The 17442-nt window shown below is 53.6% G+C and overlaps 1 protein-coding gene across 11 annotated transcripts in view; it reads left to right on the forward strand.

Annotated features, from left to right (window-relative positions):
• AGRN (agrin) overlaps window positions 1-17442 on the forward strand; it is a 224539-nt gene that overhangs the window by 139192 nt on the left and 67905 nt on the right. For all 11 annotated transcript variants that reach the window (XM_073316432.1, XM_073316436.1, XM_073316437.1 and 8 more), the window contains 2 exons: window positions 9873-10088; window positions 14000-14224. In XM_073316432.1, the coding sequence (XP_073172533.1) occupies window positions 9873-10088; window positions 14000-14224 (441 nt within the window). The remainder of the gene's footprint in view (window positions 1-9872; window positions 10089-13999; window positions 14225-17442) is intronic.

The raw sequence follows: 17442 nt of genomic DNA on the forward strand, positions 1-17442 counted from the left end.
TCCCTAGTCTTTTGTTTAAATGTCAGTATGTACCCAGAGTGTGATTGTTTAACTTTGCTCCAGGTGGAAGGAATGATTCCATAATTTCATATCCTTATGCAGCCTCATCCAAATAGCCTCCTTATTTTTTGATGCCCTTCCATTATTTTATCGGGGTTGTTTTGTATCATTTTAAAATTGAGAAATGTTTATCTACATAAATACTAGGGATCTGCCCTGTTGTAAAGAGGATCAAACTGAAAATAATAATAATAATAATAAAAACCTTTTAGGAAACATTAAGAACAATAGAAATGTTTCCAGTATTTTAAATTCCAGTGCAACATTTTCTTAAGCAAAAATAAACATTTTCCCTGTAATGTTTGCATCCTGGTGCTTGACAGTGAAATTGACAGTCAAGCTGCTAGAGCAGGGGTAGGCAACCTATGGCACGCGGGCCAAAGGCGGCACGCGAGCTAATTTTCAGTGGCACTCACGCTGCCCGAGTCCTGGCCACTGGTCCGGGGGGCTCTGCATTTTAATTTAATTTTAAATGAAGCTTCTTAAACATTTTTAAAAACCTTATTTACTTTACATACAACAATAGTTTAGTTATCATAGAATCATAGATATATTATAGGCTTACAGAAAGTGACCTTCTAAAAACGTTAAAATGTATTCCTGGCACGCGAAACCTTAAATTACAGTGAATAAATGAAGACTCGGCACACCACTTCTGAAAGGCTGCCGACCCCTGCTCTAGAGGCAAAAGTGAAACTGACTGGTCTAACTTCAGCCTGAAGGCTGAGACCAACACGGAAAGGAAATGCACCCTAAAATAGTGACCAGTAAATGAGGGTTGTGACTCTGTTCCTGACAGCAGTAGTAAAAATTCCACAGGCATCCTCTAGAGCAGCACCACCTTTGTGAAGAGCACTGAGAGATACTGATGAAAAGGGCTGTGTAAAGTCCAAATATTCTTTGTTCATTCTCTGAGGAGCTCTCATCTGAGCCCATCCCTCCCCTATGTGGCTAGGAGCAGCAAGTTAAATGGAAATCATGCCTGGTCCCTAGGTCAAGAACCGGTCTGTTTCTGAGCATCACTTGTGTTTGAATAATCGAGCTGGAGTCTGAAATTATTGTCCTCAGAATATAGCATTTCCTCCCTCTCTCTCCTGCACGACAGTTCCTGGTGGTGCACATAGGCCGACAGGGATGTATCTGAGCGTTTGTTCAGCCCCAGGGAGGGGCTGAAGGAGAACTGCTCCCCAGTGCACCTCCTCACCTCCCCCCAACCCCCTTCTGAGCATGCATCTGTCAATGGCGCAGCTGCGCGGGCCCACGGCTGTAATGGGAAATCAGACAGAGCAGCAGTTATTGATTGGAGGTAGTCCTAAATTGGAATGATGGGGGTAGGGTGGGTGTGGATTAAACGCATAGGGCCCAACCTCTGCTCAGCCATTCCTTCCCCTCGCCACAATCTCCCTTTGTTCCCAGAATAAACCGCTGTGGATCTGGGCAAAGGGGCACTGCTGTCACCTCCCAGCTCACCGCTTCCCGAACCTTGCTACTGGGATCGGGGCGGGGTCTTTGTTTGATGGGAGTGATTGAGGTTGGTGATTTCTGTCTGTGCCTTGAGAGTCACCCCACAAGCCTTGATGCAGAGGTCTCTCTCTGGTATTAAATCAGCAGGGTGGGGCGTGTTCTCAGCTGATACAAAGGGGCGATTTCCCCATGTCCGACTCTCCCCACTGTGTGGGGAGGGGGGCTGGCGAGGCAAGGGAAGCGCGGAGGAAACAAGCCTAGTTCAGTTGTGCACTGCTGGCTCAGTGCCTCTGCCCTCATGCATCTTTCAGCGCCCCCCACCCCCCAATGCAGCTGTGTCCTCGCATGCTCCTGGCAGCACAAGGGGAGCAGACGCCGTCGGGCCCTGCTATCTCGCTCTAAATTATTCACCAGGCCTCATCCCAGACATAACGGAGAGGGAGATGGGGGCAGTGGGAGCCCGGTGGCGCCTTGGTCACAGCCTGACATGGCTAGAGAAGCAGAGAGTGGGATGCAGAACACAGAGGCCTGGACGATCCCCCCTTGCGATGGGGCTCATCTACAGTGGATTGGGTTGGGGTGATCTGAGGAGAAGGCCTCAGTCTGCAAGTGCAATGAGCTCCTAAAGCCTATAGGATCCTGCTGCCCTGTCCCTGCCTCTCCAAGTGCCTGCAGGGGCTTCGGCTGTCCCTGCTGGGCTCTTCTTGGAGGGGAAATGGGGTTTGGGTACCTGCCTGCTCTAGTCCCCAGGCTGCCATCTGTAATGGGCTCTTCCGTAAGGGGAGGTGGAGGGAAGGGATGAAGTGCCCCGTCCATCCTCTTCTAGTGGCGGAGTGATCCCAGGATATGGGGCGAGATTCGGGGTGGTGCCCCTAAGATGCAATGCAGAACTGGCAGCCCTGGGGGAGGGGCACCCTGTCAGATGCCAAGCAAAGTTTGCTTTAGTCCTTTAGAGATCTGCCCCACCCCATCTGATTACCTGAAATGGGGGGAGAGGCAGAGCTGGCCCAGGTGTGGACACTTTGCACCACCCAGAAGCCTTGGTCATATTCAGAACCCAAGCTCCTTTGAGACGGGTTTGTAACTTCCTCAGCTGCAGATGGCTGGCAGTGAGTACAGTGCTATAGAACAGCATATGCTCCAGGAATCGCAAGAATGGCTCTCTGATATGGTTCCATTACTTAGCCCCCAGTGGGGAGGGCTTGGGCAGGGCCTCTGGTTTCTCTGCAGCACCCCCTCTGGTTGATCTTGGCATGGTTTTTATGGGCTCCGAGTGGGAGCCCCGGCCCATCCTCTCCTCTATCCATCAAGGAGGTTGTCATGAAGGGGTGTCTAGAGCATGTGTGGTTCTGAGGTTTCTTTAAGAGGGGGAGAAAGGAAGATAAAAGTAGGTACCAGCATGTGACCCCCCCCCTTTCCCCTCTCCTGCCCTGAGCCCCAGTGCTCCCTGACTGAGCTGGCCAGGGGGAGTCAGAGGTGCGCTCACCCCCTAAGCTCACCACAGACCAGGGTCAGTTTCTGGTCCAGGGTGTAGCTGGAATTTGCAGCTCACAATAAGGCTCTCTCCTCTGCCTCCTGTCCTTCTCTCAGCACCAGTGCTGCTGGATTTCTCTCCCAGGCTTTGTAGTTTGTGTCACTGCAACACACCAGAGCTTTGGAGAGCTGCAGCTCGAATGGGGACAGGCAGGAGTCCTGGGTCCTAGTCTGGGCGCCGCACTTTGGGAAAGATGTGGATGAATTGGAGGGAGTCCAGAGGAGAGCATCAAAAATGAGAGAAGGTTGATACAATCTGACCTATGAGGAAAGGTTAAAAAAGGGGCATGTTTAGTCTTGAGCAAAGAGGACTGGGTGGGGGGACCTGATAACAGTCTCTGAATATGTTAAGAGCTATTATAAGGAGGATGGTGATCAATTGTTCTCCATGTCCACTGAAGGTAGGACAAGAAGTAATGGGCTTAATGTGCAGCAAGGGAGATTTAGGTTAGATGTTTGGAAAAACTTTAACTCTAAGGGTGTTTGAGCGCTGGACTAGGCTCCCAAGGGAGGTTGTGGAATCCCCGTCATTGGTGGTTTTTAAGAACAGGCTGGACAAACCCTTGTCAGGGATGGTCCAAGTTTACTTGATCCTGCCTCAGTGCAGTGGGATGGACTTGACCACTTGAGGTCCCTTTCTGCCACACATTTCTGTGCTTCTATGTAGACCCTCCTCAGCAAAACCTACTGAGGTCTCCAACACCAGACGAGTTAGAGGGTGGATGTTGCAGTTGGGCATTGATCCACCCAAACTTCTCATCTCCTGCCCTCCGCTTCCATTTGTTGCCCTTCACCCTTGGGGAGGAAATCCTTTCTTCCATGGAAAGATAGGGAAATGTGCATGGCTGAGACCACCAGACTTGCCTTGCATTGGCTCAGCTCAGGCTGCGTTTTGGTGGCTGGAGAATGCGTGGTGGTGGTCCTGATGCACGTTTGTAGTCTCCCATCCACAGTCCAGGCTTGGCCTTCAGGCTAGAATCAAATGTAGCAAGAACTTGTAAATCTCTGCTCCAGTGCATCCTACATGGAGAGACCTGCCCCCTGCCCCCTGTCCTTGTGAGGGGAATGACCAGTGTGGGTGGCTGATTGTCAGCCCTGGGTCCTGCCCTGATCTCTCCGGCTATTAGCTTTATTGCTTGTACTGCAGAAGCAACTAGCAACCCTAATCCTGGACCAGGATCCCAGGGTGCTAGGTGCTGTACAAACACAGAACCAAAAATAGTCGAAGTATAAAACCAGAGAGCAGATAGACAGGCAGGCAGATGGGGGGAGAAGGAGGAAACGGCAATGAGATGACACTGGTCAACGGTAGGGGCTCTGATCTCAGCAAACTGGCAGCCAAACTGTTGTGAAGTTTTTTGTAGGCGTCCTAGCCAAGGAGAGTTTGTGTTAGAAGAAATGATAATGGGTGAGTTTTGAGGCTGTTTATGGGGAACTCCACACACAAGCGCGCGTGTGAAGGCCATGCCCACTCGTTCCTTCCGCTGCCAGTCACGCTCACCTGGGCATGAGGCCAGGGTCCAGCAGCAGACAGGCCTAAAAGATTGTATCCATTTTCATTGCTGCTTTCGTCTTCTCAGCCTGTCTCCCCCACACAAATGCCTGCTCTCAGGTTTGTGCTTTCACACTCCACTCCTACCGTCCCCGTTCCTTGGGAACCTCACTCTGTCTTTGGTACTTCTCTGGCCCCTGCTGCTGTAATGTCTGAGCGCCTCTTCACACCCCTGCGAGGGAGGGCAGTACTATTGGACCCCTTTTGCAGAGGGGGGAACTGAGGCACAGAGAGGCCAAGTGACTTGCTCACGGTAATGCAGGGAATCTGTGGCAAAATCAAGAATAGAGCAGTGGCATCCTGAGTCTCAGGCCAGTGCCCTGTCCGCTGAGCCATCCACCCTCCAGCCTGCCTCCCTGAGCTGGCATGCTGGACCATGACGTGTCCATACTCCTCTGCACCAGAGCTGCCAGCTGGTGTCTCGCCTGGGTCTGAGCATCCCAGAGCACAGGCCTGGCCTACAATTGTCAGGTTCAGAGGATGCGTATGGTACATCGCCAAGGTACCATATCCTGCTCACGGGGGGCAGCACCCCAAGGGAAGAATCGAAGTGAGGTGCCATGGGGAGACTCGAAGTTCACTGATGAGCGCCCTTCTTCCCCTTTGTGGTTGCAAATTATGGGAGTGTGGGGTTACGTCCACCTTATCCTAGGGTTATCCCCGTTCAGTGCTCCAGGCTCGTACTCCATGCCCATCACCAGGGTGTCTGAGTGTGATCCCGCTCCCCCTCAGCTTGACTTGGTGACGTCAGACTCAGGCGCTCCCGTACAGGGGTGACAGGTGGTGGGAAACAGAGCTCTCCTGAGGAGTTAGCTGACATTCCACCCCTCTCCCAAACAGAATAGCACACGGCCCAGCTCCCACTGTGTCCGTGGGACAGTGCAGGGGGATGGATTGGGCCCCTATATGTTACGGGTCCAGCAGTCGTTGCCAGCAGAGCCGACCACCTCGCTCCCCATCACCCTTCATGTTCTGCCCAGTCTTCTGCAAGCAGGTAGCTAATTGAAACCTGCTCGAGGTTTGCTCTGCATCCCCGCATCCCATCTGGCGCACCGGCTTCTTCCCTTTGCCTTTCGAGAAGTCTGGTCTCTGTCAGCCCTGTCTCTGCCTCCCCTCTCCCTTCTGAGCAGCAGCTTGATTATGCACTACACAGTTACACTTCTGCTCCAAAGAACCTGCTCGAGAGGAAGAGGGGGGTGGGGCTGGATAAATCCCCACTTGTCCTGCATTTCATATTCACACGCTGTCTATCGTCTCTTGCACCCTCTAATCTTGGAGCTAAACAGACTCATCTGCATTTAAAAAAAAAAAAGAGAGAGAGAGAGTGAGAGCAGCAGCAAGGGAAAGAGTGAGTGAGACTATCCACAGAGCTTCATAAAAATGATAAATTGCTTTTAGATATTGGGTAGGAGAGAAAGAGAGTTCTTTTTTTATTTGACGATATTAGTCTCTTAGTGGCGCATTGTTGTTGTGCATATGAGCTCAACATCTCAAAGCAGTCAAAGCCAAGCGGCCGGGAATTGAAGTGTAAATGAGCCACTGCCAGGCTTTTTATTTTGCCTTTTATGGTTTTTCTCTCTCTAGTATGTAGGTCAGTCTCCATATTTAACGTATATCGTGTGTGTGTGTCTGGGGTGGACGCGTGTGTAGTGAGTGCAGTGTGTCTGGGTCGGGAGAGCCATTTATACTGTGGGGGTATGTGTGTGTAATACATGTAGGCTTGGAAGGTGTAGACTTTTATCGCTAAATATCTGTACATGTCGCTGTACACACGCAGACCGACAAAAAATTGTTTCCGTCAGTAATGATCAGAATTTCAGCTCGGCAAAGTAAGAAAATGCTGCTTGAGAACTTATGGGCGTTTGAAATAAGGATATTAACGTTGTCTATTTTGACATGCGATGTTAACGATCTGTGTTTTAGTGGTGACAATGCTTTAACCCTCTGGAATCTCAGTGTCTACTGGCATTAACTTATTATTTCTGCCCCCCACTGTCCAACATCCCACCCCCCCATAATTTCCCATGAGTGCGGAAATTTAAATAGATAAAAATCTTTAAAATGCTTTAAAAATACCCACTGAAATTATTTTTTAAAAATATGAATTCTGCCGAGCCTAAGTGTGGGCAGGATGTGTGTCTGTGTGTCTGGAATGTAAATGTAGTGGGTGTGTGCACGTATGTGATAGATCAGCTGTTCTCAAACTGTGGGTCGGGACTTCAGCCCAATTGTGGCTTCAGCCCTGGGTGGCTGGGCTCAGGTTACAGGCCCCCTGTCTGGGGCTGAAGCCCTTGGGCTTCGGCTTTGGCCCACCCGCCAGGGCGATGGGACTCGGGCAGGTTTAGACTTAGGTCCCACATCCTGGGGTCGTGTAGTAATTTTTGTTGTCAGAAGGGGGTCCTGGTTCAATGAAGTGTGAGAACCCCTGCGATAGATATATGTGGTGGATAGTACAGGCCGTGGATTTGTGTGCAGTACGATGGTATATGTGGGGTGTGCTCCGTGTGAGCATGCGTGCATAGTATGTGCAGTGAAAGGGTGTGCTCTGGATATGTGTGCACAATGGCTGTGTATGTGGAGGGTATTGTTCTGCACGAGTCCGTGACATTTCCGGGAGTGGTCCGAGTGCTCTCTCATCTCGTCCCACCGCTGCGATTGTGCTTTGCTCACAAATCCTACCTGCACATGGCTGAGTTTGCATCTACCTGTCCCCCTCCCTCTGCCAACTTAAAAATTACCTTTCCTGTTACATTAGCAATTCAGGTGCCGATCTGGTCTGTGCTGGCTGTTCTGATTACGGTGTGTGATAAAGAGATTTGTGCATCTCCTATTAGAAAGCGCTCAGCCATGTGATCCTGGTAGATTTGCATAAATTGCAAAGTATAAAGATAGTGTGTTTGCGTGTGTGTGTTTTCTACCCCCACACTGAATAGAGTTACAAGGCGAGGACATTTTTCTTTTCTTTTGCTCTCAGGTTTTTATTTTAATAGCCTTTCTCTCTTGTTTGAACAGGTGTCAGTAAATGCTGTTGGTGAGGAGGGCTCGGGAAAGCTTGATCCCAGACATCCTGTCAGAAGGGGTGTGGTCATTATGAATACTTTAGGGATGGGGATCAGGGGCAGTTCATCTGTCTACCTCCTTTGGTGGGGTCAAGAATCTCTCCATGACCTGGTTCATTTCACCCGCCCTGTCCTCATGGCCACTTGTTGTCTCATTGTTTGTATCACAGCAGGGGCTAGAGGCCCCAGTCCAGATCAAGCCCTGTTGTGGTAGGTGACATAGTGCACAGAGTAAGTGAGAGTCTCTCCCCTCAAGAGTTTATGGTTTAAACAGACAAGACAAGACAAAAGATGGGAGAGGGAGAGAGGCCCCGGGAAGAGAAGCGATTTGCCCAAGGTCACACCACTGAGCAGTGGCAGAGCAGGAATGGGACCCAGCTCTCCGAACGCTCCGTCCCTTTCCTCTAGACCAGGCTGCCTCCTGGCTGACTGAGTTTGCTTTCACTCAGTACCCCCCTGCTCCTCCCGCCGGCTCTCTCTGAGGCTGGTGTCCCTGTGTGGGATGGAGGGCAGAGGGCGCCATGACTGTTGCTTTCCTGTGACGCTATCTAGGGCAAAACCTGCCTTAAGTGACTCTCAAGGCACCTTTCATAGGCGCCAACTCTGTGGGTGCTCTGGGACTGGAGCACCCACAGGGAAAAAATCGTGGTTGCTGAGCACCCACTGGCAGCTCCCCATCAGCTCCCTTCTCCGTGCTTGGGGGAGGGGGCGGAATGGGGCGGGAGGAGGCAGGGCAGGGGTGGGGAGAGGTGGGGTGTGGATGGGGCTGTGGAGGAAGGGGTGGAGTGGGGGCAAGACCTGGGCCGAAGCCGGGGGTCGAGCACCCCTCTGGCACATTGGAGAGTTGGCGCCCGTGGCTCCTTTGCAGAGACCGGCATCCCAAGGAGAGTGCAGGAGACTTGCCCTCTGCATGTCCGGGGGACTCTGCGGAGCAGGTGGTAGGCAAGAGGTCTCCATGAAGGGTGGGACCTTGGTGTGCCGCTTTCGCCATACTTAAGCTGGTGCCAACATGGCAGGTCACGCTCCTCTTCGCCACCAGCCGCCACATCTCACTGCCCTGGAGCCCTGCACGGCTCGCCAGCATGGTGGAGCCCCTTTGGGAGCAGGTATCTGGGAGCGGGATGAGACAATCAGCCCTAAACCCAGACAGCCCTATGGATGTGCCCAGTGGCGCGTTGACCAGCCGTGCCCTTTCGCCCGCTGCCCAACACGGGTGTGGGAAGGGAACTGCGGCCGGCTGAGACAGGTCATGCAAGCACAGAGGGGCGAGCGGAGAGCGGGGGGCCAGACGCAGAGGTGGGAGCGATCTTGGACCCTGGCGTTATGGGGATGTGCAGCGTCTGGGCTGCTCCGGCTGCGTGTGTGAGGAAGAAGCTGTGAGAGTGGAAAGCCCGCTCCCTTTGGGGCCCCGTTTGGCAGGGGGTGTTCCTGAACTTGGACCTGATCCAAAGCCCATGGAAAGACCTCCCTTGGCATCAGCTCCTTGGAAGATTGTCGGAGCCGCTGAGAGGAAGCTGCTCAGGCAGATCTGCAGGGAAAGGCCCCAAGGCGGGCGGGGGGGGGGGGTGTCTCCCACACAGGGGAAACCTTGCAGTGCCGAGGCAGGGGATCTGATTGTGAATATCGCGGCGTGATCCTGCTCCCATCCTGGTCTGTGGCGACGGTCCCACCAGGGCAGGATCTGGCCCATACCGGCGCACTTTGGGCATTGTGTAAATAACAACGCTTGCGACTGCTTTGTTCTTCCAGCCGCCTCGCTGGCTGCTGCATGTCCCCCTGCAGCTTGTCTTGTCTTGGTCTCTTGAGTGCAAGCTCCTGGGGACTGTCTTTATCCCTGGGTTTTGTGTTCAGTTTGCTGAGCCCAGGAGTGCTGAACAGATAAAATAATGAGCAGAGATTCGCAAAGAGAATAACTACACCATCCTGCATTCTGTATGGCAGATGGCGATTATCATCTCAGGGGAAACTGAGGCACACAGTTTGCTCAAACTTATACAGTGAGGCTGTGGCAGTCAGGAACAGCACACAGGAGTGTGGACTCTCAGTCCTTCCTCGTTCCTATTAGATAAACTCCCTCCTACACTCTGGTATAGAACCCAGGAATCCGGGCTGCTGTGACTGTTAGACCTTCGCTCCCCTTATTTTGTGTCTCTGGATAAGCAGTGTAGGCTGACCTGGCCTCTTTCTGTCTCTCTCCCCTGCAGTGTGCCGAGGAATGCTGTGCGGATTCGGAGCCATATGCGAGAGGAGCACCACCAACTCCTCCCAGGCCTCCTGTGTCTGCAAGAAGACAACCTGCCCAGTGGTGGTGGCCCCTGTGTGTGGCTCGGACTATTCCACCTACAGCAACGAGTGCGAGCTGGAGAAAGCCCAGTGCAACCAGCAGAGGCGGATCAAAGTCATCAGCAAGGGGGCATGCGGTGAGTTGAGCCAAGGACACGCATGAGCCCTGGCAAGGCAAGATGGGCATCCATGTACCAGCCTCTTCCTGACGCTCTGGCATCAGCGACATTCTTAAAGGGAGGCAGCCGTTTGCATTCTGTAGCTTGGAGAGGGTGGGGGCTGTGAACGGTCACCACAAGTCCTCAAACGCTGTCAAAGCATTGTAGGGTGCCGGGGAGGATGGAGAAGGAGAGAGACTCCCAAGACTGGAAGCAGGGTATCCAAGGAAAAGGATTTGGTGCCAGCACCATCCCTGGCATACAGACTGCGATCCAGAATGTAGAATCCTTTGTCCACCACCGGGGCAGGATGCAGACACTCTTGAATGGCGCACGGCGACTCTCCGAAACAGTCTAGGTTAAGGTGGCTCCCTTGTGCCATGGAGTAGGTAGAGAACATCTGGGAGGAAGAAGGCAATAACCTGGCCAGGGCACCAGGGTTAACATGCCCCTGGGCTTGTGAAAAGGAGCTGTGGTTTCTTTAAAGATCACAAGCGGATAAGCTGTAGGTTTTACATCTTGTTCCAAAGATGCTACCTCCAGCAGCACAGCACCCCCAAATGCCACTCTGAGGTATCAGGCCTGAGGGCAGGGGGCCATTCAGGGTATGGCTACACTGCAAACAAAACCCGGTGTCTCGGAGCCAGGTCAGCTGACTCCGGCTCGCGGGGCTCCGGCTGCAGAGCTAAAAACAGCAGTGTAGATGTTCTCGCTCAGGCTCTGAAACCCAGTGAGTGGGGAGAGTCCGGGACCCCAGGGTCAAGCCCGAGCCTGACCGTCTACGCTGCTATTTTTGACCCATAGCACGAGCCTCATGAGCCTGAGTCAGCTGATCCAGACCCCATAGCTCGCAGTGTAGATGGCTCCTTAGTGATTCGCTAACCCCCACTACCTGACCACTCAGCCTGAGGCTGGCTTTACTAATGCCTCTTCCACTTCCCCTCGGTGCCGGTGTCCCTCGGTGCTAGGGAGAAGATGCCCCACCAGCTTTTGTCATCCCATAAAGCATGAGAGCCTCCACCAAGCAGTGAAAGTGAAGAAAATCTCTTTCAGCCCTGCCTGTAACACTCCTCACCCATAGGGCTCTAAGCCCTTTCAAACATCATTATCTTCATTTAGCAAACAGGCAAACTGAGGCACAGGGAGGTGAAGTAACTTGGCCAGGGTCATGCAGCTGCTCAGTGGCAGAACCAGGAACAAAACTCATCTAAGGCCAGGATTCTAACCACTAGGCAACACTGCCCCCAGAAGCAAGAACTGTTCACCTGCTCCGGAGAGCCAATGTGACAGATTAGCCCCCACACACATCTAAGTGAGCCCCTTCCTCGGGGATGGAGATTTTTCCAGGAGGCCAGGTGCATGAGGCTAATAAAGGCCCTTCCCTGGGCTGGCATGCACCAGCTGCGAACGAGGAGCTGTGTAAATGAGCCCCTCGTCTCCTCGTCTCAGAGTAAATTAACTTGACCTTTCCCGAGCGCGGCTCTCTGGCTCACAATAAATCTGCACCCAGCATTCCTGCCGGGGCCCGCATCAGAAGCGAGAGTGCGCCGAGTGATTTATTTAAAATAATAATCATAAAAAAAGTGACAAATTAAAAGAAAAAAAGAAAAAAGCTGACAAATAAATTTGGGCCCATCCCTGTCAGCGAGGAAATTGCTCCTTGAGCTCTTCCTCCAATTACATTGTGCTGGCGGTACCTTGAGGATCCCTGTTTTGCTTGTTTGCTGGAGCTAGAGTCTCCCAGAGCTTGGGCTTCGAATAGAGATCGCAGTGCGGGGAGCTAGGGGAATTGGGAGTGGGAGGCTGGGAAATAGAGATTTGTCTGAAGCGTCAGCTGGCTGGGCGAGGGCTTCCCCTTCTTTGTCTCCCCTGGATTTAGGGACTGAGTCTGCAAACAGCTGAGCACCCTCCGCTCCTGTTGATTTCAGGAACGGATGTGCAGCATCTTGCAACATCAGGCCTGTAGGGCCTGATCCCAAGTCCAACTGAAGCCAATGGCGAGACGTTGGTTGACATTGGTCGGTTTTGGAGCAGTCCCCGCAGGCTCGATCCAGGGAGAGGCTGCACAGTCTGGCCTGGATCCAGCCAAGCCCTGAGGCAAATGCTTCACTTTACGCACGTGAGCAGCCACATTGAGTTCAGCGGCATTACTCACCTGCAGAAAGCGAAGTGCATAGAATATCAGGGTTGGAAGGGACCTCAGGAGGTCATCTAGTCCAACCCCCCTGCTCAAAGCAGGACCAAATCCCCAGTTTTAGTCCCAGATCCCTAAATGGTCCCCTCAAGGATTGAATTCACAACCCTGGGTTTAGCAGGCCAATGCTCAAACCACTGAGCTATCCCCCCTGCATATTTCAGCGCTTCACTGGATCAGGTACTCGGCATCTTGCCAGACTCTGTCCCTAGCTAGAGCATGATGGACAGTTCAGAGCCAAGTGGAGACAAAGTCACTCTGTACTGTAATGACAGTGAGGGAAAGTCTGGGCAACTGCAGGGCTTTATTACTGATGAGTCCCACCAATGACGGTCCGAGGCCCCACATCAGATCTGGCGCCTTTCAGCATGCCGGGTTCACACGTGGATTGTGGCTCTCAACCTTTCCAGACTGCTGTACCCCGTTCAGGAGTCTGATTGGTCTTGCGTACCCCCAAGTCTCACCTCACTTAAAAACAATTTGCTTTCAAAATCGGCCACAAAATACATAAGTGTCACAGCACACTAGTACTGACAAATTGCTCCCTTTCTCATTTTTACCATATAATTCTAAAATACATCAACTGGAACATAAATATTATACTTACATTTCAGTATATAGAGAAGCATAAAAATTGTCTGTATAAAAGTGTAATTTGGATTGACTTTGCTAGTGCTTTTTATGTAGCCTGTTGTAAAACTAGGCAAATATCTAGAGGAGCTGATGTACCCCCTGGAAGACCTCTGAGTACCCCCAGATGTACACATACCCCTGGTTGAGAACTGGTCACTGTATGATATGTGAGGAGTGCATAGCACACAATTAACCAGGCATGACTCTTGTGAAGCCTTGAATAACTGATCCTTGCTTCACCTCGCTGTGATCATGTGGTTGCCAAAAGCTTTGGTGGTGCGATAAAATGGCCAGTGACACTTGTACGCTGCTCCGCCAGCCAGCCGATCTTAAGGATCTAGCTAGATTTCGATCAGGGGGCACGTGATCTGCAAGAAGGCGACGCCCCGGTGGGATTTGCCTGGATTCGGATGTTGATGACGATCACCTGTCTGCGTCCCTCATGCTCATGCAGGGATAGGTTAGGCCCTCGCGTGGCCAGAGCAGTGGGGGGAGCTGAAATGCAAATGTCCCCTGCACCGGCCCTGTCGGAGCTGGGCTGGATTTCGGCCCTTGCTGCTCTGCCTTCCACCTGGTATCCGACTCACCACCCGCAGACCCCAGGACTCCGAGGGCAGGATGCTCCGTTTTGTTGTGGGAGGAGAATGATTCGTGTAGACTGACCAGACAGCAAGTGTGAAAAATTAGGATGGGGGTGGGTGGTAATAGGAGCCCATATAAGAAAAAGACCCAAAAATCAGGACTGTCCCTATAAAACTGGGACATCTGGTCACTCTAGATTCGTGTGAAAGCCCTGAACTTAACAGAGGGCTGTCCGGGCTGCTGCTGGCTGAGGGCCCCACTGAGCAAGGAGCGTGCAGTCCAGGATGCCGTGTGCTGCGCCTGCCTTTGTCCTCAACCGGGCAGGGGGGAAGGATCGGGGCCCCCCCGTCTCATCCTTGTGAGACCTGCCCGGGTGTGGTGGGGGAGGCCGTGAGAAGAGGAGGAGGCTGGAAAGTGAAGGGACGCGGGGCAGGGGCTGTGCCGCGTTCACGCAGCAGTGCCGTGTCTCTTGTCTCTCCAGGCTCCAAGGACCCCTGCGCAGAGGTGACGTGCAGCTTCGGCAGCACCTGTGCCCGCTCCACGGACGGCCAGGCGGCCAAGTGCATCTGCCCATCCTCGTGCGGCGGCACGGCCGAGAGCACGGTGTGCGGCAGCGACGGCAAGGACTACCGCAGCGAGTGCCTGCTCAACAAGCACGCCTGCGACAAGCAGGAGAACGTCTTCAAGAAGTTGGACGGGCCCTGCGGTGAGTCGCCCGCCTGCGCCGGGGGAGCCCGCCAGCTCCAGCTCGGGGTGGGGGGGGAGAGGCACTTCTGAAGGCCCCCTCTCACTCAGTGCTGGGCCAGCCGGCTAGCAGCCCTCCAAGCTGCAGGCAGGAGTGTGTGCTGGGCTCTAACGATGGGAATTAAAGCACCGGGAGGGGGCTGTGAGGATGCCTAGAGCCGCAGGGTGGCAGTGGGCTAACACAGCTGCGTCTGGTGGCCTGAGCCGCCTTCGGTTTTACTGGTGTCGGGAATCAGCAGGAAATGCTTCGGTGTTCAGGCCTGACCCCCTTGGAAATGCTGGGGGAGGGAATCGGGCCACCGCATGGTACAGGCCAAAGCACAGTGGGGCGATTCCTCTCTTTTGGGGCTTCAGAGAGCGGTCTAAGCAGCAGGGAACAGGAAAAGCCCCGGGCAAAACAATCGCGCCCAGCATCCAGTCTGTTCAGCCACACCCTGCCATCTGAAGTTACTGCCTCTTCGAGTTTCTACTGGGCCTTCAGTTCCTTTCCAAGGGCTTGCCGGGGGGGCAGCCTGGCACCGGGGCTGGGAGGAGGGGGTACCTGACTGATGGGGAAATGGGGTCTGGGCAGGAGGAGACCGCTCTCTAGTTTGTGAGCTGGGACAGGGAGAAGCCCAGCCTCCAGCTGAGACTGTGGCTTCCCTAGGAGCATCTGAGGACCAGAGCCACAGCAGTGGTTTCCCCAGAGCAGCGGTTGGGGGCTCCCCATTACAAGAGCTGGGACAGTGGTTTATACCGGAAGAGCTCCTCTTTCTCCCCTTCTCATGCCTGGTCCATCTGGCTTGGGAAGGAGTCAGGCTTCACAGCGGCTCATACAGAGCTTCAGTCCCTCATGGCTGGGCACACAGGCCTATCGCGAATGATCTGGAAAGTGGCTGCAGCCTCTGACCCCCCGTTTCCCCCCTGCCCTGAATTGGCTGCAGGCCTCTCCTGCCAAACTGCATCTCCAGCAGCCTAGGTGACAGGCCTTGAAGAAACAGGTCACTTCCCCTCATGAAAGGAACCCATCGGTCACCTAGAGTGACACCGATCCCCGGGGAGTACGTCTTGCCCTGTCACTTCCCAGGACAGCTTCTGTCGCGTTTAATTACCTCTGTGCAGCTTTGCGATTAAAAGTGACCATATTCATTAGGAAAAGCACCAGGTTGGTAGGGACACGTGCCAGATACCCTGTCTGTGGTGTGGGGAGGCTAGACTCCAGGAGAGCTGTTCATTTCTGCAGTCCACCAAGTTGCCGTGATGTCACAAAATCACCCCAAGCAGGGGCAGGAGGCTACAAGGGGCCAGGGAACACTCTCCAGACGGCACCTGGAAGCTGTGTTCGGCTCTGGACAGCTGAGCATTAGAAGGAGCTGGCGAAATGGAAGGGAATTCAGAGAAGAGGAACACGAGCGATTAAAGGGCTGGATGGGCTGGCGTAGGAGGAAAGAGAAAAACTAGGAGCCAGTGCCGCAAGGTCATGATTGACTTCAGCCCCAACCAGTTCCCTGGCACTCAGCCCCTGGCAGGATTGAGCCCTAAAGGAGCAGACCTGTCTGCAGGTGCTTCGAGGTGTGTAAACCCCCAGGGGACTTTAGGGTGGGTGAGAAGTAACACGATGCAGTTGAGCAAAGTAAGCATTCAGGCTGAGTGCCGGGAACCGGTTCCTCAAAGCGAAAGCCGCTGAGCAGTGAAACCAGTGTCCAAGGGCAGCAGGAGGCAATTTCGGACAGGGGAGGCAGGATATTCACAAACCTTTTCGTCACGGGGGCCACACCTGAACAGAGGAGTCTTGTTTCCCTGCCTGCGGGCCACGCAGCTAGAACACCCCGCGGCAGCGAGTCTCCGAGCTCGGCTCAGCTGACTTGGGCTTGTGGCACTCGCATGGCGGGGCTGAAATGATCAGTGTAGACGTTCAGGCTCCGAGGCCCTCCCCGCCCCCACCAGGTTCAGACCCGGGATTGCAGCCCAAGCCCGAATGTCGACGCTGCTATTTGGAGCCCCGCAGCACTAGCCCATGTCAGTCAACCCGGGTGGGTCTTTATTTTGCTATGTAGACGTACCCCTAGTCACCATCCTGGGAACCCCACCTCCCTTCCTTTGCACAACCCCCTTGCATGCCAGCGGCAGCTACTGCGATTGCTTACCTGGAAAAGTAACACTAGGGCCCCGATCCAAATCCCGTCGAGTCCTTCCACTGACCCGGATGAGGTTTGGATCCAGCCGTAGAGGAAACAGGGGAGTTAGGATCTGGAAAGAAAGCAGAAGGAGAAGCTAGCGTCATGGGACTATCCAGCTCCTTACAGATCCCCAGTCAGTGCTCTGTGGTCTTTGAAGCATGGTCTGGGAACCATCGCTGTGGGGGGCCATCCTGCATTGGGGGCTGGTGGGGAACAGGCTGGAGGGGACCAAATACCCTGGCACCCACTTAATCTCTGTGCTGACTAAAATGGACCAAGCAAAGAGCTGAGCTGCAGCTCTGTATTGGGCCAGCTCTGGGGAAGGGCGTGGGGGTTCTCCCAGAAGGCAGGGGAATGTGTTACTACTGGGTTTCGCCCCTTGGCATGCCAGAGCCTCGGGGGGATTGTAGGGCATGCAGGGATTTCAGTATGTTCAGATTAAAAGGGGAGAAAAATTCAATCCTGTGTCTACAATTACGGCTGAAAATGCCTCTGTGCTGTCCAGGTATTTCCACTTGGCAAAAAAACAAAAAGGAGGTGGGGGGACTAAAAGGCCCAGGACTTGAGAAGGGATTAGCATATAGATGGTGCCTGTTTTGCACGTGTATTTACTATGCTAATGTGAGCACGGATCGGTGGCGAAGGTGATCCAGATAAGCCTGGATTATGTCAGGGGGGAAGGCAGCGTGTAGCCTGTCCTGTCCTCAGGGATCTTCCCTCACAGGCCTGGATTTCCCAACCCAGCCACCCAGGGCAGGGAGTAGATGGGAAGGTTGTAAAACTGAGCAGGCCCCCAGGGAGCAAGTGCCCCTAGCAGCTCAGAGCACCTCAGGAGCAGGTGAGAAAGACGCCGCCAGGGATGGTCAAGCCTGCCTCTGCTGGGAGGCTGGATGCACGTGCTCTTCAGGTCCCTTCCAGTGTGGTTCTATGGTGTGTGTTGCCCAGGAGAAGACCCATGGGCATATTAGGGAACCATATTAGCCTGGCTCTAGAGGGAGTCCTGTCTGCCTTGGCTAAAAGG

Source organism: Lepidochelys kempii, chromosome 18 (assembly GCF_965140265.1).
Source record: "Lepidochelys kempii isolate rLepKem1 chromosome 18, rLepKem1.hap2, whole genome shotgun sequence".
NCBI lineage: Eukaryota > Metazoa > Chordata > Testudines > Cheloniidae > Lepidochelys > Lepidochelys kempii.